Source organism: Nicrophorus vespilloides, unplaced genomic scaffold (genome assembly GCF_001412225.1).
Source record: "Nicrophorus vespilloides isolate i.1.1-1 unplaced genomic scaffold, Nicve_v1.0, whole genome shotgun sequence".
Taxonomy (NCBI): Eukaryota; Metazoa; Arthropoda; class Insecta; order Coleoptera; family Silphidae; genus Nicrophorus; species Nicrophorus vespilloides.
In genome coordinates this window covers 97,492-120,186 of record NW_017096383.1, presented here as the reverse complement: position 1 = coordinate 120,186, position 22,695 = coordinate 97,492, and the positions used below count along the sequence as shown (strand labels likewise).

Genomic DNA, 22,695 nt, shown 5'->3' with positions numbered 1-22,695 from the left:
TCAACTTATAACATCATAACTAATTTCTGTAAAAGTTGTAACATAGCTATTGTATTTCGAGTATTTAGTAATATTATACAAGTACAGTGGAACCTCGCTTAACGAGTTTAATCCGTTCCAAAATTTTCGGATTTTTACTCGTATAGTGAAACATATTCAAAAATACTTCTCTTCTCATCGTCACTATGTTTCACGATACGAGTAAAAATCCGGATATTTTGGAACTCGTTAATCGAGGTTCCACTGTATTTTGTTATACTTTTATAATATTGACGATTGAAACAGACATTATGATATAAAATCAATTCACTAACGCATTATTTCTTACAAAATTATAACAAACAAATGTTAACAAGCAAATTTCAATTGTTTAAATAAATTTACAAAATTTCCAAACATAATTTTGTGAAAAAGTACTATATAAACATATGAAAGTATAGTTTTTTTTAAACAAATTATGTTTATAAATACTTATTTGTAAGTAATTTAAATAATATTATTTATTTATCAAATATTGAATACAAAGTAAAATACAAGATTCTAGAGTGTATGCAACTTAACTAACATCATAACTTAATACTAAATGTATAAAAAAAATAAAGTATGCAGAAGAGAATTAAATAAATAATTATCATGTTTTATTTGATATAATCGTCATTAAATAGTGTATCTAACAGAATAGAAACTAACATTACAAAAAAAAATAATAATGGAAGAAGTTAAAAACAAATTATGTACAAGAAAAAATAAAGAGGATTCCTTGTTGCGAGAATCTGGATATCTATCGTGTTCTTTTTTTACTTCTTCTATTGGATTAGTAAGGTCTCCTGAAGACGCCCGTGAATAGAAGGGCCTTTTCTACTTTGTCGTAGATCACGTAAACGAACGGATGGTTGCAGTTGAATTGGGCTGGTTCTGCAGGTCGGCTCGACCTGAAAGTGAAGAGGACCGTCGCCGCAGCAGCTTTCGTTCCCTCCTCGGTCACCTCAATTTTAGCCTTGTGGAAAGCATCTCCGAGGGAAACGTTGCTGTTGGTCAGAGTGGAGAAGTCGCTAGAGGACGTAAACAAATTGCCGACACCTAAAGCTTCCAAGATCTAAAAAAATACAAAGCAGAAAGATACGGAACACATGAGGAGGCATAGCATAATCTCACATATATTTTATTTAACAAATTCAATGTCCGTTCTTAAAAGAACGAAGAAAAAATAGTGAAAATAATTATAAAACTACCCGTAGTATAAGCATTAAATTTACACATGTATTATTATTATTTTTTTTTTTAGTAATTTGAAGCTGCCGAGCGTGTTCTTAATTGAGTATTCTCAATAGGGTTTTCTGTAAATTCCCGTGAAGAGGACGGTGTGCATGCGTTTGTTGTATATGAGGTAGACGAATGGTCTGCTGCAGTTGAAGACAACCGGTTGAATTTCGTTCATCATTCTGAATGTGAAGACTGCCGTTGCGGCTGCAGCGGTAGCCCCGTTCTCGTCTACTTGGATCTTTGCTTTGTGAATGGCTTCGCCGAGGGAGACGCGCTTTCTGCCTGTTGTTAGTAGGGAAAAGTCGGCGTCTGGACGGAAAAGGTTGCCCACACCAAGTGATTCAAGGATCTATGCAAAAATCACCACTTCACTGATTAACCGACGGACACAAACATCTCTTCGTATCCACATGTCTAACTACCACGAAAACAATTAAAATGCTTGCAGGCAACAACTTTATTATCAAAATAATCAATTGCGCGGAATTTCATTGTGATGCAAAAATCTATTAAAATTTAATTATGTATCGAAATTTTGGGGATGTTGATGTTTTTCCAACAAGCGCATCAATTGATAATTGGTGCTTCTTAAACTCAGGATTTCCCAGATATTATTTCTTTAGTAAATATTGTTATTACAAAACAAAAGTTCTGTTTTTCTATTGTAATTAATTTAATATTAAACACTTTAAACATAAAGGCTATATTATAAGAATGTTTGAAAATAGTAAAAATAGTAATAATTTCAATGAAAAGAGTAGTCATTGAAACTGAAGTGTAAGTACCAAAAGGACAAAGAAAAGAGGATTATATTTTTTAGCAAAGTATTTACATTGTAAATGATGAACTTCATACTGTAGGTTATATAAGGTCAAATAATGATATTTGAACTGGAGACTAAGTATCAAAAGTAGACGAAAATAGTAGAGGCACAAGAAAATAGATTATAACAGCAATTGAATTGAATAAAAGTATCAATAGTAAAGGAAAAGTATAAACTTAAGAAAAATAAACTGAAGACTAAGACGAATAAGAATTGAAACTAAACACTTATAAACAAATATTCAAGTTAAAATATTAATAATTGTCTATTAACCTTATGTGTTTTACCCATGTTTTATTGGCATAGTATTAATTAGTAAGTTCCTTTCAATTTTAATTATGGAAAACATGTTATTATGTCATAACTAAGCATTATTGTTGAATTTTGATTCAATTTAATGCGAATTTAATTTGAATCAATCAAATAAGAACTGCAATGTAAGCATGTATGTATAAAGTGTATTGAAAAACTTCCATTATTCTCTCATCCAAATATATAAATAATATTTGGCATCACGTAAAGGCATTGAGTTTCAGAAGCACTTCCCGATGTATTATTAGTTACAGAATGTTTAAAAATATTTAATCGATCATTAATCCGGTAATCCAAAATCAATTCAAAAATCAAATTTACTCGACAAAAGATCAATTACAAAAAATATGATAAACTATTTAAGGGATGGCTGGTAGGGCTTTCCTTTTCAAAATCACGTCATCGTCGGCTCTCTTGTTGTCAAAACCTTCAGCTTCGGACATTGCTTTAATCGGTTGGCTGTGCACAACCTTCCTGAGTCTTCTTAGAGGTGGAGCATCTTTCATAGTTTGTTTCTTTTCGATGCCAATTGGAAACTTGGCTGGAACCAAAATTGGCAACGTTTTCCGTTTATAGAGATCTTTGTCGTCGTCGGCGCGTGCAACTCCAGTCGAATACTTCTTCACCAATCTCGGAATCATGGAGGGTCTACGCGATTGAGTGCTGAAATTCCTCTGACCAGACTTGTTGATTTGCTTCCTGAATTTTGGGTTTTTCCTCTTGAAATTCTCCTCACGCTCGTTTCCGTACTTGTTCAACTCGACGTATTTGCTTCCGGTGAACGCGTACCAATCCGTCATCAACGTCGGAGGCGTCTCCTCCTCAATCTCCTCGACCGATTCCGGTACTTGCTTTTCCTCCTGCTCCTCCTTCGTCGCTTCTTGAGGCATTACAATTGGAATCTTTTGGCTCTTCTTGAAGGGATTGTACTGCTTCGGAGGTGCGTATTGTATAGTCTTGTTGTTGAGCTGATCAATCCTAATATCTGATTGGCTCTTGTTGATCCAATCCTCGATCACATTCTTGACGTTCATATCGACTTTCTTATCCGCAAATGTCGAATATTGGCGTTTCTTTAATCCGAACATCTCATCCCGTTTGGCTCTCTTCAGTTTTAACCTATCCGAATACGATGGCCACGGGTACGATTCCGAAATCGGTTTCAACATAGCCTTGGGCGCTTCGATCATCGCCCCGTTGACGTTCCTGAAGCCGATCTTCTTAATCTGCTCCTTGCTATCAATTTCCTTCACTACGCTCTCATCTTTCGTCGGTGTCATCAGCTCCACTTCATCACCAGTCGAAGACTTCTTCGTATCCTCCTCCTGCGTTTCCTGCTCCTTCAAAATCGCTCCGCTCAACGCTCTACCCTCATGATGAATCTTTATGCCGCGTTTCGAATCTTTTTTACCATTATTTCTTGGACCCGAAACGCTTTGGAATTTTCTATTTGCGTACCGAGAATTGTGCAATAATCGATCGCGGAATACGAAAATACGATTTAAAAGCCATAACGCCATAATGCACTGAAAATTTACGTGACGCCGATAAAATTTTTGAAGTTTTGCTCTGATTCCAACGCCGCCATCGACATTTCGAAGATCATCAAAACACTCGATTTATTATTATTAAAAAAAAACAAATCATTTTTATTAATTATTCAAAATCAGATGTTCAGCGAGAAACCAGGGCTAAAAGATATATGGTTCTTCCTCTTGTATTTCGTCAGAGGTACGCAACTGCTTCCGGTGTAATATTTTTGCGTCGTGAGTTCGGGTTTACGCTGTCGCACTTCAGTTATAGGTAAACCGGAGAGATTTGTTGTTCTGTACTGACGGAAATTAATTGGATTTAAATTGCACTTTAATACGTTCAACGGGTCCAGATTATTGATATCCTTCTGCTTATGTTCATTATCAATTTCCACTTTATCATTCAGTATCTCATCCAGGTAATTAGAGTTGTTATTTACATTTTCGTTGACCTCCTCCATTTTACCAAAAACAAGTTCCTTATTCTCTTCCGTCGTAGATTGATTTTCTTCGTTTTCCGTAGCCTTGGGTTTAATCAAGTCCAAATTATCTTGCGACGAAAACCAATCGGTAAGTTCCTGTTTCCTGTAGATATCGTGAACTGCTTTATCTATGAAATGTTTCAATTTGTCACTTTTATCGGTTTTGTGCTCCAAAACATTGCATGCCAAAATAGTGGGAGACTCTATTTGAAGCTCTTCCATCTTCTTCTGGTTTCTGGCTTTGATCCAGGAAGTGACATGCTGCAACTTGGCCAGTGTGGATGAATATCTGCTCGCGTTCGTGCAGTATTCTCTCTTATGTTTGATCTTGATCACGGCCGGATTGTTCAGAGCAATTTTGATGTTCGCTTTAGTTTTCATCGGTTTCGTCTCGAATGATTCCGTTTCGTATTTGCGCCATTCCGAGAAGTGCCTATTCAATCTGCGTAACTGATCAATTTCCGTTATTTTCTCCAGATGCTCTTTAGGTTTCGCGCATTCCAAATAGTAGCGATTGTCGTAGACTCTGGGCTTCGGCGGACACTGATTCTTGAAGTGCTTGGAGAGGAATATTCTAGCAATTTCGCGATTTACTCGAGGAATCTCTTGGCCGAACGGTTGCAAATTGATGGGCTGCAATTCTTTGGATGTCTGCTTTTTCCTTTCCAACTCTTCACGGACGCTTCTCGACATGACAGTCTGTAGGGTGTAGGGCATCATTCGAGAGTTTTCCATCGGAAAGAATCGATTAACATTCTTGAGTAGAAGGGGATGGTTGATCTCGCTGCGAACCGTCGGCGCTCTGTTGCCGAACTTTGGTAAATTCTGCGGCTGCAGCTTCTCAACGGCCTGCGGGGTTTGAACTTCTTCATTTAAAGTGTGGACTCCCTTCGAGTCGCAGTAGTTCCTCCGCCATGGTAACCCTTGGAGACAGCTGCTGAGTTTTCTGTACAAAACTCGAACGCCGCTCATCCTTCAAGAAAGGTAGACATCTTCTGGAGCACAGATCTTCGACTCGCGGATTTGTTTTTTTTTTGTGCGCTAACAATTTTGACAGTGATATTTTGTTTCAACTTTTTTTATGGAGCCACAGCAATTTGATATTCTGACGTTCTATTTATGTAAATTCGCTTTTGTTCTTTTTAAATACTTTCAAACATTCGTTGGTGTTATTTGTAAGATTTAGTTTTTGCAACTTACCGGGACCATCTGAATGGTGTGCTCCAAACTGAATTTGGGTACAGATACTTGGACGGTTCTGGCTGACAAAGAGCTGTTCTCATCGACGATGCTCTTGAAACGTTCCAAGGTGAGGCGTTTCAGGATTGTGGGGATTCCGTCTTCTTTGGCGAAGGGTGGCAACAAAATGTACATGCTTATATCGCCGCCTTGGTAAGGCAGTTCCAAGATGTGAGCCATCAAATCCTCGGAGACGTCTTTAATATTTACCAATTAGTTAATGAAATTTTGAAATGTTTTTATTAAGATTACCATGATTGAAGGTTCCTTCCACATGCATCATATCAACAAAGGTTCTTTTGCTCGGGGTGATGTGGAAGACATCGGGTTTAGTCAGTGCCGGATCGAATTTGTTCTCCCAAATACCCTTGAAGTAAGCAGCATTGACCAAGACCAGATCGGTGTTTTGATCGATAGTTCCTCCGGGAAGCAAATCCTTGATCATGTCCCTAGTTTGAGCTTCGACCCACGAATTGATGCCCATGCGAGCGACCTCCGGATCCTTCTGGAAATCGACGCTTTGCAACTCGTCCAAGAACAATGGACTCATGCACGACCTCACTTCAACGCTCTTGTCCACGTATATCCGGTTGGCGTTTGAGAACTCGTAGGAGGCATTCTTGGAACGCAATTGCGTCGCGAATTTGTCCAATTTGTACGCGTTGAATACATCGGCCTTGTCCTACAAAAATCAACAAATTTAGAATTCAATAGATTCAAATTAGATCGAAACACCAACCTGATGTTGATTCAGTTTCAGCGCTTTCCTCAAGTATCCTTCCGTTTGACTCCCGGAGATGAAGTAAGCCAGGAGAAGAGCGTGGTACGTGCTGTAGGGCGAGAAGAACAGGTTGGCATCCGGGTTGAGTTGGTTGATGGCCTGAAGAAGGGCCAGAGAGAACTCCTGCTGGCCATTGTATAAACCACTCTTGCTGTTCGGATTCGGAGGTCTGTTGTCGTTCGGCGTTAGACAACTTTGGGAATTAACCAATGCCACGGAGAGCAGCACGAGGCCGAAGGTTATCTTCATGCTAAAAAATTTATATAATTCTGTACGAGGAACGTGAAAACGGACTGATTTCCTTTCGATGTGCGCGCAACTGGACGGTTTCACTGTGACTGTGGGACCGAAAACCTCTGACTCAAGACCGGGAGAAAGTTTGACCCAGAATGAATTTCTTCACTTTCTCGTTGCGAAGACAAACAAACAGTCACTGCGTTCAATATTATATATATAGACACACTCACAGTCATCCAGTAACGCATTATGAATTCCCACTCTCGCAAAAATGATATATTTTCTTGATATCATTGCACAAACTTTTATCAAAAGTCGCAACAATCTAACAAGGCATTGTTATTATAATTTAAACGTTTTTAGATATGACAAATCTCTTCCACGAATCACGGTTTACATAAGCGTGTATGCAAAAAGATTTAAGTGCCCGAAGCGCAGAAAATAATCTATAATTAAGAGAAACTGCATTTACAAGCAAAAAAAAGACTTCCTACTCTTTAATTCTTCTCCAATTATTAATTCTCGCTTTTATTTTTCGACACGGATGACCCAAAACGTGCCAACATCGTGTGTCATCTCAAGAGAAAGAGATAAATGATTGTAGTTCAAGTTCAAGTGTTGATCCGTATCCATGAATGTAACGAGCCAACATTGAACATTATTAAATTTAAAAAAAAAAAACATCCAAATAATGAATTCTATTGCAAACGAAGAAAGAAAATCCTTGAACGTCAATCGGGAAAGCCGCGGTGAAATTCGCATTACGCAAGGCCCCATTGTACGAATGCAACGAAAACGCGACCAAAATGATTATTTATTGACGCAAACTTACGTAATCCGCGCCGATTATTTCGATAATTACGTTTCAAATCATTGCTTCAGCTACAATCCAAAATTGTGCATCCAATTCAGTGATAACTCTTAATTCATATCAAAATTTTCTATTATACATTTTCATTTTACTAACAGTTCTTTTATTACATAATTCGCATCCGGTTTCGACTATCTTTTTTTTTCAAATCGCTCTTGATTCATGCTAAATACAAGCTTGTATTAACATGAGCGAGACGGGATTCCCGCAAGGAGAAATTCATGTACGAGGAAGTCGCTGTTTTGTTTTCAAACAATCACGATTTATCATTGAAAACGCACAAAGAAACAACAGTTATTTCCACTTAACGATCCAGAATAAAAATAAATGAAAAACGTGCATCCATTTAATGCATTTTCGATTGTTTTCGAATTGCCGTATCACGAATCTGTTGAACAATAGAATTTTTGTTATAGTAAAAACAACACATGAATTTATATATAGATTTAGTACATTTTATGAGTAGAGACATTTTCTCAACTATAATAAGTTTCGAATGGAAATGGAAACACCAAAATGGAAATTGTCATAATCAATCAATAAATATTAACAGATCTACAGTTCAAGAAAGTTCACTTTAAGTTACGCTTAAATAAACATTATTATCAGTGTACACTTGATACGTGTGTGTATCTACGTTCCACGAAAGAATAATTCTTATTAGGTGAACTTGATCATGGAAATTCCTGATGTGACTGTTTCGAATTGTTTTATCTCACTTAACTTATGCACATATTCGCCAATCAAAGAAATATCTAAGAAGCACAGAAATAAAAACAAACTTGAATATATTTACAACTAAATTGAGCTAATTTAAATGCCATTGTTTTTGTTTTTGAACTTTTTGTTTTACGTGTATACTTTGCACGCCTACAAACAAATTATGTATCTTTCAAAGCCATCGAGTTTATTTATGTTTTTTTCATTATTAACACCATGCAATCATATGAAAAAAAAATGTTATGTCCAGACAGAAGAGAACAACACTGACCTGGTTGTGTGTGGTTTATTGTCATGGCAATTAGAAGGGTTATCAGGTCATGGAAACTGCTCATTATAACATGTTTTGCGTAGGTTACTACTGTACATATCCTGATTGATGTTTGAATGTAGTTAGCATTTTTACAGTTCGATGTAATTGAAAATAAGTTTATAAAAACTTCAATGAAATGTACAGCAAATACCTCGCATAGTACCCTCTATCGTACTATTCGAAGACTTAAAAAGACTTAACTTTGATGAAAACGAATGAATCGAAACCGTACTATGCGTGGTATTGCTATTTTTTTAATATTTTGGACGGAAAAACTTATGGCCATATAGTGAAACTACAATTCCTTAATTGTAGTGGGCTCATACAATAATGAATAATGTTTTGTATTAGCCCTTCTCAATAGTTATGATTAAATTAATTAATTCCTTATAAATGTAAGTACTTACTTCAATTTAGTTTTCTTTTTGTAATCTGTATACAACTTGCAATCAATATTATTGTTATTGTTTGTATTTATTGACATGTACTAAAATACGTCATTTTGTGACAGAAGCCTACTTGAATTTTAGATCCATATCGAAGAAAAACTTTCCATTTACTGTACATTTGATTCATACTTTAGTAATCTGCTTATTATTAAAAAAATATTTCATAAATTATTAATTTATTGAATTAAATGCCAATAAGGATTTATTATTTTATGTTTTTTTTATAAAATAAATTTTATAGCACGTCCACTATTACCGCTTATTTTATTGATGTAAATTGAATTTCAAGGAAATATTATGTTATTTTTATGTTTCACTTTGTACAAGTCTATATAGTGTGTCTTGAATTATTGATCTAATTGCAAATTTTATTATACAATTTCTCTACATCTTCTTACGTCATTTCGAGTGAACTATTAAATCTTGTAATTAAAGAAAATAACGTCAGAAAACTGATATTTTAAAATTTAAAAAAAATCCTTTGGTTTCATGGAAATATGCAAGTTTCAATGATTACAAGACGTCAATACAATTAAGTTTATGTATTTCCCATTGCAATACATAATGCTCGTTTCCAAGGTGATAGGTTACAAATTAGTAAACTTGTATCAACTGAATAATGCATGATTTCGAATTATTTGATAGAATTTCCATTTATTTTCATTAATTTCTTTTTATATTATTATTAAAACATCTTATTATCTTCAGTATTCTCAAAAGTTTGTTTTAAGAAAAAAAAAACAATATTTCAGAGTTGAAAATTTTCAAATTATTTTCATTCATATTAAATTATTTATTAAAATTGATCTCATTACCTTCAGTGTTTCAAAAAGTTTGTTTTATAATCATATTTTTTTTAGTTGAAATATCGCAAGATTTCTGAAAATTTAAATTAATTTTCATTCATTTTAAATCAATTATTAGAAAAAAATATTTCGTTGAAATATTGAAAGATTTTAGAGCTGAAATGTTCAAAATTTACTTATATATGAAAATTATGATATTATCATCAATATTCCATAAATGTTATTTATCATAATAATTATTAGTTAAAAGTGTGTTAGATTTTAAAACTTGAACAATTTCAAAATTAACTAACATAATTTTGATTAGTTATAATATATATAAAAAAAAATCTATTACACTCAATTCCCAATAGATTTTCATCCAATTTGTAAAATAAATATGTAGGAATCTACTAATAAAAGAAATAATTATATCTTAGTTTAATTGTGAAAAAAAACATGTTTAATAAACGTGAGAATCTATTATTTTAAAATATTAAGTATGTAAAAATATATAAAAAATTCAATTTTACCGAAGCAATTTCAATTTTATCAAGAAAATGATTGCATTTATTTATTAATTTTATGGATGTGGTTACTTGATTATTACAATTACACAGTTATTTATTATTAAATCATTATCGCTTGGGACAAACCCGAAGACTCTTGTATTTTTCGCCATTTCAAATCATTCGAATACAAATAAAAAAGAATACGAATTATGAGAAGTCAAAGAAAGTAAAAGGTGACAAATTAAATATGGATTTTGAATGTAGATGAAAGCATTCCGTGTATGTTCGATGCGTGCGTATTCCGACTTAGCAAAACTCACCTTGTAAATAAAGAGATATTTGAGACGATAGTTATAATTTGTATTCTGCACTTGGTCGTCCGATTCACATGAAGCGATTGCAATTGATGCGATGGGAAGGGTCAACAAAATGTTGCTGCTGATGATGATGTTTTTTTTTCTTTTCCTCTTTCTTTTCGAAAGCGATGTTCTCTTCGGAGAGATCGACGCGTCGACTTTCGGTTGCAGACTGAGCTGTGCTAAAGACCATCAACAGGTAATATATACGGACGCACTTCGGTTGCCGTAGTCAAGGTATTCACTAGTTCATACAACACACACACACTTATTCTCACTCAACCATCGACTTCACAATTTACGGAGAGTGCACATAGAGAGAGAGAGAGTACAATGGGTAAGTGCGAAGTGCGATTTGAAATATTCATTTTATCAACAGGCAACTGGTAAATCAGATCTATTACCTCAGTTGCAGATATTTTCTCATAAGACTGTAATAATTAATTCAAGAAAGACTCGTCAGTATTTACATTCGTTATTAAAGCAAATATAAGACCAAAATATTCAATAACTATAAATTTAAACTAGAAAATGTTCTGGAAAGAAAAACTAATTTCTATTATATATTACAAAATCATATTTTATCATGATACAGCAATAGTTGAGATTGAACTAATAATAGTAATTACACTCATTGGAAGTATAAAAGGCTACGATATTAAAGGAAGAATAATATATCTCAATTTCTGAAGTTTTACTTCTATATTAAAAACAGTATTTTATCATGATTAATTAATATTCACACATTGTTGTGATTTCATCCATTTGGCTATAATTCGCGTTCAATTTTTTTCACATTTTAGTGATTTACTCGGAAACTATAATAGATTGAATGGTTTTAAAATATGCATATGAAAGCTGGATGTTTGAGAGTATTCATACATTGCTGTGATTTCATCCATTTGGCTGTAGTACGAGTTCAAATTTGCAAAAAAAAAAGTGAATAATTAACGCTCTTAAAAGCTATAATACATTGAATGAGTACAAAACATGCATATGAAAGCTGTATGTCTGGCGAATATAGCGAGAAATCACAAATTGCTGTATGATTAGTATTAACTCGCGTTCAAAGTTGTAAAAATATTCAAAATAAACGCTCTTAAAAGCATTGTTTTCATATTTTAGTGATTTTCTCGGAAACTATAATAGATTGAATGGTATAATAAAACATGCATATGAAAGCTGGATGTTTGGCGAATGTAGCTAGTATTCACATATTGCTGTGATTTCATGAGTTTGGCAGTAATTCAAGTTCAAGTTTGTAAAAAAAAGTGAATAATTGAATAATATATATTATAATACATTGAATGAGTACAAAACATGCATATGAAAGCTGTTTTTTGACAAATGTAGCATGAAATCACAGATTGCTGTATGATTATTATTAATTCGCGTTCAAAATTGTAAAAATATTCAAAATTAACGCTCTTAATAGCAATGTTTTCACCTTTTTGTGGTTTTCTCGGAAGCTATAATAGATTGAATGGTTATAAAACATGCATATGAAAGCTGGATGTTTGGCGAATGTAGCAAAAAAAAAATGATTATTATGAGTTCTTGTTCAAGGTTGTAAAAATATTCCAAATTAACGCTCTTAAAAGCAATGTTCTTACATTTTAGTGATTTTCTCGGAAACTATAATAGATTAAATGGCTATAAAACATTCACTTGAAAGCTGGATGTTTGGGAAATATAGCGAGTATTGGTTTCATATTTTGGCTGTAATTCGAGTTCAAGTTTAAAAAAATAGTGAATAATTAACGCTCTTTAAAGCGTTCTCTCTGAAACTATAATACATTGAATGAGTACAAAACATGCATATGAAAGCTGTATGTTTGTCGATTGTAGCGATAAATCACAAATTGCTGTATGATTAGTATTAATTCGCGATCAAAGTTGTAAAAGTATTCAAAATTAACGCTCTTAAAAGCAATGTTTTCACCTTTTTGTGATTTTCTCGGAAGCTATAATAGATTGAATGGTTATAAAACATGCATATGAAAGCTGGATGTTTGGAAAATGTAACGAGTATTCACACATTGCTGTGGTTTCATGAGTTTAGCAGTAATTCGAGTTCAAGTTTGTAAAAAAAAAGTGAAAAATTAACGCTTTTAAAAGCGTTCTCTCGGAAACTATAATACATTGAATGAGTACAAAATATGCATATGAAAGCTGGCGAATGTAGCAAAAATTCCCAAATTGCTGTGTGATTAGTATTAATTCGCGTTCAAAGTTGTTAAAATATTCAAAATTAACGCTCTTAAAAGCAATGTTTTCACTTTTTAGTGATTTTCTCGGACACTATACTTATAATTATACTTATTAGAAAGTTTTCCCTTTGACTATCAAGCAAACTGTCAAAATTGAGACTCTTTATTAAAGTAAATTTAATATGAAAATATTGATAAATTATGAATTTCTGGAGTAAAAAATTATTCAACTTGTTCGTGCATTACTGATACCTAAATTTATCAGAATTGTTATAAACTGTTAAAAAAGTACATTTTAGACTTTAATACTTTTCTATTACTAGAAAGCCAAAAATGACACTAAAACAATAACTAAGAAATAATATAACTATTCTGTTTACGGAAAAGATGCTTTTTGTGAGAAAACTAAGTTTAGAGCTCGTGATTTCAGTCTTAATATTGATAATATTGATGAAAGCAAGATATTTATTGATAATAATCAGCAATATACGAAACATGAATTAGTAGAGATCTTAGAAAATATCAAAAACAAATTTCTATAGTGAAAAATTGATCAAATTACTTTACAAAGTAATATGTTATCATTTTACAGAGAAACAAAATACAAGAATTTCTTTGGTAACTCGTGGAATTGGAGCCATCAGATTTCAAAGTTTGAAAAACTCTTTGAATGGTAAAACTTTCACCATTATGATAACCAAATATTGAAATTGGTTCATTTTTTGGTGATAAGCGCAGAATCATGAAGTTGTCAGAAAGACGTCATTAGACAAAATGGAAAATATATAATTGTATTTCACACTAAAAAACTTGATAATAAATTTTGTTTAAAAATTCTATACGAATTATATTAAAAAAAATCAATATTGGAATATGAGAATATTTAAACATTATAATAATAATTATCTTCGTTAATCAAGTGAAATATACGATTATTTATGTAAGCTGATCGTTAGAGATAGAAATTCGAGGCGTGGAAAAATTTACGACTGAACGTTATGGCATAATGAGTCGACTGAAATTCTCATCAGATTGTATTCGACGATAAATTGGTCTGACATTGAGGTCGTCCTCGGAATCGCGTACGCTTCTACACAGTTGATACCGAACATCAGTCGGATCTACTTGCCGCAAAATATCAATAACAAAATATATCAAAACAAGTATTATCTCTCTCCCGGTTTTGTGTGTACAGTAAGTATCCAAAACTATTTATTAATATTATTATTTGATAACAGAAGCTGTAATTGTAGATAACATGAAAAAGTCTAATAAATCATTTGCATTTATACATTTAGCAATAATCAAAAATAGAATATCAAATAAAACATACAAAAAGATACATGTGTGTATTTTAAGTATTTTATATATAAACTCTAGCAAATAAGTAAAATAACATATTTTAGAATTGGATTAACTGAAATTCAATTATTTACTTAATAATTACTCTCATTAAATGTATATTGTGTTATATACAGGTATACCTCATATAGTACGGCTTCAATTAGTCCGGATTCACATTCAAAAAAATCAATTCTAAAAAAGTAGTATACAATATTTTTTGAAATATAAATAATTAAATAAATAATAATTAATGGACTTTTGTTTTAAAATGTAATAAATTAATACAAAAAAAATAATACATTAAAAATTTAGCAAAAAAAAACTGTATTTAAAAAGAAATCACAATCACTTTATGCATTTGCGGTAAATTATTAGAGGCTAACATAACCTAAATTTACCTAACCTATTCTTGCGAATACCTAATGAATTTATCAAAATCTCCGCTTTTTTTGTTAATTACAAACATATACAGTAAACCAAGTTTAATTGCAACATAAATATAAGTAATTAAGTAATGGTTAAATAAAATCTATTTTTTAACACTTTGTTACCAGAACATAGTTAAAATAAAAAAATTAAACTTTTCTTTGGATTTCTTTTAAAACACATTAAAATTATTTTTGCCTATACAGTTTTATTAAATTTCAGAAATATTTTCTATGAAAAAAATATATGGTACTTTTGGTGAAGTCAAACAATTTTAAGCTAAAATTGTATAATAAGTTGAATTATAGTGATTTAGATTAAAAAACGGTTCCATTTTTATGTATATATATATATATATATGTTTAGTAACAATATTATTTTATAAACTTATTTCATGGTAATCTGCTATATTTTTTTCTTTTCATTACAACATAAAAAATAACTTATACAGAAGTGACAAATATTACTTGAATGTAGGTTTGTACTCACTTAGTGCTTCCAATTTTAAAACAAATCATCATATAACAAGTATTTAGGTCTGTTTCATGTTTGCTTATAATTGGATAATTTATTTCTTTGATTTGATTTAATTCTTTTTTGGAGTCTTTCCGACAAAAATAGACTAAATATTGACAGATGTTAACAATGATTATATTTTAGTCTCAATTATTAATCGTTAGTCTAGACGTGTAGTATATGCATGTAATCATTTTAATATAACAACTATGTCACTCTAGAAACTCATCTTCATTTAAGCACACCAATATTCTTCAGCAAGTGGAATATACAATTATTGACCTGAAATAGGTTTCTTCTCAATAACAATAATACCAAATTAAAGATTTTATGTATAGCAGCTGCGTGCATCCATAAAATAATTCAGGACGAAAGATTTTATTACACTCGTTGAAAGCGAGTTTATATCCATATATAAATTGAATTCAATATTAAAACACAGTTTATTAAAAAAAAACACTCTATTTTTTTAAATATTTAAACTGAGTACGAATCTTTTATTAAGTTTTGCAATTTGAGTCAATCAATATAAAAATGATGATGAAACACTGAACATATGAATTAGTTTTTATCTTTTCCAAATTCAGTTTATATAAGTCGTATTCATGTGATATAATTTGATACAAATACTGCCTATTTAATACAAATATACACTTAGTTAGATGGATTCACTGACTTTCTTATGTATTTCCATCATATGATTACTAGTTAGTAAGATTTCAAATCCTTTTATATTGATACAAATTTATACTATTTTTGAGACATTTATATTATATATATATTAGTTTGAGTTTAACATTAACTTGTTTTAATTTAATATAAATCTAAACAAATATACTAATATCAAGTATTGAAGAATACATTTTCAGTAGTTTTATATTTTGAATATTCAAATTCTTTTGACTTGTTCGGAGTGAATGTTGAAATTTTCTTATTTGATCTGAATAAAATCTAAACTGATTTTTGTTATATATTTTTATGTAATATTTCAGCATAAATCTTTACTTCTCAAGTTTTCTACATTAAATATCACAAACATTTTCACTGTCTATTTTATATAACTCTAAAGGTCAAATGTTACTTGATGATGATATTTGGTAGATAGAAATCAGAAATCAATACTGATTTTTCATGTATTTTGATCGAATATTGTATTATTACATATTTACTATTTGTCGAGTTTCCTATATAGAGTTTTCAAATACTTTTGACTTTTCCGATTTATATTGTTAAACACTGCCTATTTAATACAAATCTGAAAGTCCGATGTTGCTTGGATTAAATACTACAGCTGATTTGAGTTTCCAAATCCTTTTTACTTATTAGAATTCAATTTTTAAACACTAGCCACTTCAAATAAATCTTCACCGATCTTTCATGTATTTCTAGAGAATACTTCAGCATGAATCTTCACTAGTTGTTGCGCAGTTGTGAAATACAATTAATTGGTTCCCATGTTACCTCGTTCACCGAGGTTATTGACTTTCGTTGCAGATGGTAATTTCCAAATGAAAAGACTCACGTATATTGATTTATTTTAATGCATCCGCGACACGCAACCTGCTTTACGTAATCTTTATTTATTCCAGATCATGGGTATCCCCACGGTGACGCTGAGTAACGGCCAGAAAATACCGGCAGTCGGTTTGGGCACTTGGCAGGTAAACCACATAATTCAAGTGATTTCTTCATAGGAAATTGAACAGGAAGAATTTTTTTTTTGGTAGGCGGCACCTGGAGAGGTGGAAGATGCCGTGAAGAACGCCATCGACATGGGTTATCGCCATTTCGACTGCGCATTTCTCTATGGCAACGAGCACGAAATTGGTAACGCAATCAGAGAGAAGATCAAGGATGGATCGGTGAAACGCGAGGATCTTTATATCGTGACGAAACTGTGGAACACTTTTCACGAGACGGAGCAAGTAGTCCCTGCGTGCAAGAAGTCGTTGGAGAACTTTGGCCTGGATTATGTTGATCTGTATTTGGTGCATTGGCCAGTTGCGCAAAAGATGAAAGGCGAAAGCTCCAAAGATCTTCCGTTCAAAGATGCTGAAGGTTACGATTACGATTACGTAGACACGTGGAAAGGGATGGAGGAATGCTTGAGTTTAGGATTAACGAAAAGCATAGGTGTTTCCAATTTCAATAGCGAGCAGATCGAGAGGCTCTTGGAAAACTGCAAAGTTAAACCTGTCATGAATCAGGTGTGATTTCCTACAAAGTTTTTGCGTTTCCTTTGCTAATTCGATATCAAATTTCAGATTGAGGTTCACCCGAATTTGAACCAAAAGAAGTTGATCAAGTTCTGCAAGGAGCGCGATATTGCGATCACCGCTTACAGCCCTTTCGGATCACCATCGAGACCATGGGCCAAACCCGGAGATCCTGTACTCTCGTTGACTGATCCACACATCGTTGCCATAGGTAACAACCACGGGAAGACATCTGCTCAGGTCATCCTCCGCTACATCGTTCAATTAGGTTGCATCCCGATTCCCAAATCGACGTCTCTCAAACGCATTACAGAGAACAGCGAGATCTTCGACTTTGAGCTGACCGAATCCGAAGTCGAAGTCCTTGATGGGATGAACTGCGAAGGCAGAGCCGTTCCCGCATTCGAGCTTCGCGACATGCCCAATTACCCATTCAACATAGCCTTTTGAAGACGCAACAAATCAATCAATAAATAAATAAACTTATTAAGCAAATTTACAGTTTTTTTTAATGTACGATACAGATATAATTATTATCAGGACTTAATCATACTGTTGATGTAGGCCATGTGTTTCTCGTCCAGTTTCATAAGGTAATCGGGTTTCTCGGTGGAGACCACTGCTTTTTTTGAGAGCAGTGGTCGAGCCACGAAGATGCTGAGATGGAGCACCGCGATCGTTCCAAGTAGCAGCTTGACGTTGGGTGTCAGGCGGCTCACCTTCAGTGGCCTGTTCTTCCTTTCAAAGTAAGCCATAACTCTGCGTTTGCAAGTTGAACAGGAAAGAGAAAAAATGTCAAAAATAATCAGTAAAAATTATCAGTTGAATAATTGACACAGCGAATTTTGTTTATTATTTACATTATTACTTGATTTTTTTTACTGCATTAATATGAATAATTGCATTACGTAATGCAATTTTAATCTCATATTTCGGAAGAAAAATTAAAGTTAAAGTTAATTAATAATGAATGGCAAAAACATATAACACAGCCAAGAAGACAGTCTCCAAACTCTGTTCCTCAGCGGTAGCAATCGCAAGCCCGACAACCGAAATACCGTCAAACAAATTCCCGACGTTCGAAATCCCGACTGTATTAAATCTTGCTTTGTTGCTCTTGTTTCCACCGCACACTCAGAATTAGTGAGAAAATTAAAAAATGTACATATCCTTGACACGTGTGGACATTTCATAAATACTTTTCGTTTAATTTCGTTTTTCAATATTACAAAATGATGTATTTAAAAACTAAATAATGATTTTATAAGTTATAAAAGTATTTCTCTCCTGCCACAATATGTACATTTTGTTTATTTATTTACATTGAATTTATGGAATTAATGATTGTCACAAAGATCGGTTTAAAAGAGATGAGTTTCAATCTCAGTGTAAAATTAAAAAAAAATGGTTTCTTATAGGAAATATCGCAGAAATAAAGCAATAATTGTTCGAAAAAACTTTAATTTATTAATGTTTATCGTTTTCAAATTGTTAACACAAATAATGAGATTCATGTATTTCTTATTCCAAATATATTTATTTTGATTGACATTTAGTTATAAATTGAATACAGTTGGTATAAACAAACCAGTTCTAGTTTTTTTTTTACTGAATACATTTCATGTGTGTAATATTTTTACAGTTGGAAATAGAGGATGAATAGATGAATCTAAAAAAAATAACAAGCTGCTTTGGTATCCCTGCTACCAACTAACTGAATATGATTGTATAAAGTATGCAGTTGGTGTACTTGTTAATAAAACTTTAAGTAGTTGGCAAATACAAAAAAAAATACTTCGCATGCTAATATTGGCTACATATTTGATAATTGACTACAAAATTCAAATAGTGTGAATACCCGTGGACTTGATTCAACCTAACAGTATCAGTATTCACAAGTATAAGTCACCCATCTAAATGCTAACCGCAACATACGTTTCTTAACTTTTATAATTGACAACAAACGTTAATGTCTTCAAATAATATAAAAAACGTAATGAATTAGTAGCATCTTGATATTGCGTACAAATTAAAGAAGAACCCACGATTTAGTGGGCGAAGGTTCAAAACAAGTGCCTGCGCCTAGCATTGAATAAGGACGAATTGCACGAGGAAGTGAACATTCCTAGGATTCAGGACTACGCAAAGAAGCTGGCGCATAACTTCTACGCAACAAAAGTTGAGGATTACGCCAATCCAACAATCATAACTTATTGTCTTTGCCATCATTTCCCGCAATTTTTTTTATTATTTTCAATATGTATATACAGCTTATTAGTTATAGATAACGTTTTTTTATTCACTCGACCCAAACCGAAGCAACGGACGCCAACCAATTGGAAAATTGGGAGCCGGTTCAAATTGGGCCCTTTCTGATCCCTCTCAGTGCTTGCAGCAATAGGGCTATTGTTCATCACAGATTGACAGTCAAATGAATGGACCTTCAGCCAAGTCGATGGACAATGACAGTGATAAGGATAGCAGCAGATTCACAGTCAAAGGAAATATTTGAATCGCAGAGCATCAATATACAAATCATCATAATGGTAACTATCCACCGGGAAAGATTATCCATTTAATGGATAAAAATGTAAGAAATATTCATATTTTTACAATCAAAATGTTGAAAAATTGTGTCTAGTAACAATAAATTAGTTGAGGCGGGTAACATAAAGTGATTAACTGGAATCAGGGATTTCTAAGAATTTTCTATCAGGGCTCTAAGGAATTTCTATGGAATTTGATGAGATTTATAATGGGTTTTCTAAGCGTTTTGTATAAGATTTTTATGAAATTTCTATAGTATTTACAGGATTATTTCCATTTTGAAGATTTTTGAAATTAATTTATATGTTTTCATTCATTTATATACTATTCATGGATCTCTTGACTTCTTTAATTACATAATAGTATCTCTAGGATCTATAAAAATATTTCAAAAAATAAATATTTTCATAATGGTTGTGGTTAAATGTAAAAAAATATTAATGTTATTAATTAAAATCAATTGGAAAATAATCTTATTTTTTTAATTGCTTCATAAAATCGTACCGCAATTTATTAACCATTAAATAAATAAATTGAAAGTGGTTAGGAAATTCTATGTATGTTTTTTGAATTACACCTTTTCTTATTTGTGAATAGAAAAGGAAAACCCAGTGCACTAAAACAGCAGATAATCCAATATGCAAATATTGCATATATTTAACATAACATTAATCTTTTCGCTTCGTTTACTTCCTAGTATAACCCCAAGGTGCTTTAAATCCTTTTTTCTTTTAAATTCATTTTAATGCGAATGTTATCAGTTTCCGTTTTATATCTGCTTTCTTTTTGTTTGTCGTTGCTGCTAATCAGGTACACAGGTTTCAAGTGCTGGGATTTTTCGAAAGACTCCGTCATGGCGAAGGATATACGACTGGGTATTTCGTGATGTAATAGTAAAAAAAAAAGAGAGGACGGAAGAATGGTAACGGATATACACTTTGTGGAAATACCCACGGATCTTCTGCCCGATAAGTAAAGGTTTCTTTCAATGTCCATACGAAAGATCTTGAAAGCTTACGTAGATCGTCAAATATTTCTTAGTCATTCAGAGTCATGCATGCTTCTCTTTTGCAATACATTCAAACAGCTAAAAGTCTAATAAAATCTATATACAAAAAAATGTAAAAAATTAACGGTGGCAATCGCAACCGAAAGACCGTCTATTGAAATCCCGACTATATCAAAATCTCGACAACCCTAATCCCGACTGTTTCAAAATCCCTACTATATCGAAGCGTAGTGACTTTTAAATTGTTATTAATAATAAATAATAACAATTAATAATCTAATTGTATTTGAGATTATTTCATAATGTTAAGGTTTATTATGAATAATTAAACAAAATTAAATAAATTAATAATAATTTATTTTTATTAATAATAAAAGTGTAGCACAAGGTGACTACGCTGCGAAATAATTTAAAAATATTATTGTAAAAATTTTCGATATAGTCGGCATTTTGATACAGTCGGGATTTTGATATAGTTGGGATTATGTTTGTCGGGATTATGGTTGTCGAGATTTTGATATAGTCGGGATTTCGAACGTTGGGATTTAGATACAGTCGGGATTTTGTACGTCGGGATTTTCGGTTGCCGGGCTTGCGATATTGACCCAAAAATTAAGATTAACTGATGCATTTTTCAACTAATTATTCGAATCTTCTAAGTTGAAAGTTCTAAGTAAATTTTATATTACTACTAGTATTTTAATGTTTCTACGTAATTAGTGTAATAATAAAACAAATGTCCATTATGAAACATATTTGGTAAATATTGACAATTTAACAATTCTTAAACTTGATCAAATGAACAAAAAAGAGAGAGTTAGTTAAATTATTCAATTTTAATTTAACTAACTCTCAGTGATTAAATAAACAAAACTAAACGTATGAAGTGATTGAAATAAATTAAATGAACAAGAAAAAGAATAAATGAACAAAAATAGGAAATAATTCAAAAATTAAAATCAATTTTTTATAATTAATTTTGAATTTTAATAAAAATTTAATGAACATTAATAAATATGAAATAAACAAATAATAAACTAAACTAAAATACTTCAATTGGTTTTAAAGAAACTTGAATATAGATTTTATTCAAACATGTTCAACTAGATCAGTGGTCGGCAAAGTGCGGCTCCAGAGCCGTATGTGGCTCTTTTGCTCCTTAAGTGCGGCTCTGGCACAAATATTCACGGAGGCGCAACAACATACAAACCTGACTTACTCAAACTTTCCAAGGATATGCAAGCACATTGTTCGCATTAATAAATATTTATTAAGTTTAAAATTTAGTTTTATTTAGTGTACTACTTATTTACTGTAATAAAAGTTTACTAAACAAGCAGATTTGGCTCCAATTTTTTTTTTAAATTGTTGTAATGTTCATATTTGGCTCTTTGACTAATAAATTTGCCGACTACTGAACTAAATTATATTTACGACTTACGAACTCCCGGACTTACGAACAAAATTCTAAAAACACTAACTTGTTACAAAACAATTTCTTTAATAAAATATAATATTTTTGGACCTGTTTTGTTGAATTTGTTTTTTTTGTCGTCTTTCATTAAATATTTGTGATGTTTACACGGAAATGTATTTGTAAGTTAGTATTTTGTTTATTTTAATCTATGTTTTCAAATTTATACAGTCAGTAGTACGGAATTAAACATATATAAAAGAAAAAAACTATGATCAAACCAATTCCCTTGATTTGGAATGGAACTAGTTCGTAATTCGTAATTAAGTTTTCATAAT

General features: G+C 32.1%; 2 protein-coding genes across 4 annotated transcripts; one reads left to right on the top strand and one right to left on the bottom strand.

Annotated features, from left to right (window-relative positions):
- Positions 1 to 616: 616 nt before the first annotated feature.
- LOC108556881 (serpin B4-like) lies at positions 617 to 10,974 on the bottom strand. Of its 2 annotated transcripts, none has more exons than XM_017913175.1 (5): positions 10,640 to 10,969; positions 6,391 to 6,682; positions 5,904 to 6,333; positions 5,613 to 5,848; positions 617 to 1,096 (listed from the first exon to the last, which is right to left on the bottom strand). In XM_017913175.1, exons 2-5 carry the CDS (start codon positions 6,679 to 6,681, stop codon positions 815 to 817), a joined length of 1,239 nt encoding a protein of 412 aa, XP_017768664.1. In that variant the 5' UTR covers position 6,682; positions 10,640 to 10,969; the 3' UTR covers positions 617 to 814. The 2 variants fall into 2 exon arrangements, with proteins under 2 accessions (XP_017768664.1, XP_017768663.1); XM_017913174.1 differs by lacking the exon at positions 617 to 1,096 and adding an exon at positions 1,147 to 1,612 and having other exon boundaries at positions 10,640 to 10,974.
- Positions 10,856 to 17,882, top strand: LOC108556882 (1,5-anhydro-D-fructose reductase-like). 2 transcript variants are annotated; one of them, XM_017913178.1, is made up of 4 exons: positions 10,856 to 10,874; positions 16,761 to 16,832; positions 16,899 to 17,378; positions 17,436 to 17,882. In XM_017913178.1, the coding sequence occupies exons 2-4, from the start codon at positions 16,764 to 16,766 to the stop codon at positions 17,835 to 17,837; spliced, it is 951 nt and encodes a 316-aa protein (XP_017768667.1). In that variant the 5' UTR covers positions 10,856 to 10,874; positions 16,761 to 16,763; the 3' UTR covers positions 17,838 to 17,882. The 2 variants fall into 2 exon arrangements, with proteins under 2 accessions (XP_017768667.1, XP_017768665.1); XM_017913176.1 differs by lacking the exon at positions 10,856 to 10,874 and adding an exon at positions 13,942 to 14,079.
- The last annotated feature ends 4,813 nt before the right edge of the window (positions 17,883 to 22,695 follow it).

Excerpts from the sequence above, each read along its gene's own strand:
- LOC108556881 (XM_017913174.1), bottom strand. The coding sequence starts at position 6,681 with ATGAAGATAACCTTCGGCCTCGTGCTGCTCTCCGTGGCATTGGTTAAT. Across the intron at positions 6,334-6,390 it reads TGAAACTGAATCAACATCAG|GACAAGGCCGATGTATTCAA; the intron begins GTTGGTGTTTCG and ends TGATTTTTGTAG. Across the intron at positions 5,849-5,903 it reads GGAAGGAACCTTCAATCATG|ACGTCTCCGAGGATTTGATG; the intron begins GTAATCTTAATA and ends TAAATATTAAAG.
- LOC108556882 (XM_017913178.1), top strand. The coding sequence starts at position 16,764 with ATGGGTATCCCCACGGTGACGCTGAGTAACGGCCAGAAAATACCGGCA. Across the intron at positions 16,833-16,898 it reads TCGGTTTGGGCACTTGGCAG|GCGGCACCTGGAGAGGTGGA; the intron begins GTAAACCACATA and ends TTTTTTTGGTAG. Across the intron at positions 17,379-17,435 it reads TTAAACCTGTCATGAATCAG|ATTGAGGTTCACCCGAATTT; the intron begins GTGTGATTTCCT and ends ATCAAATTTCAG.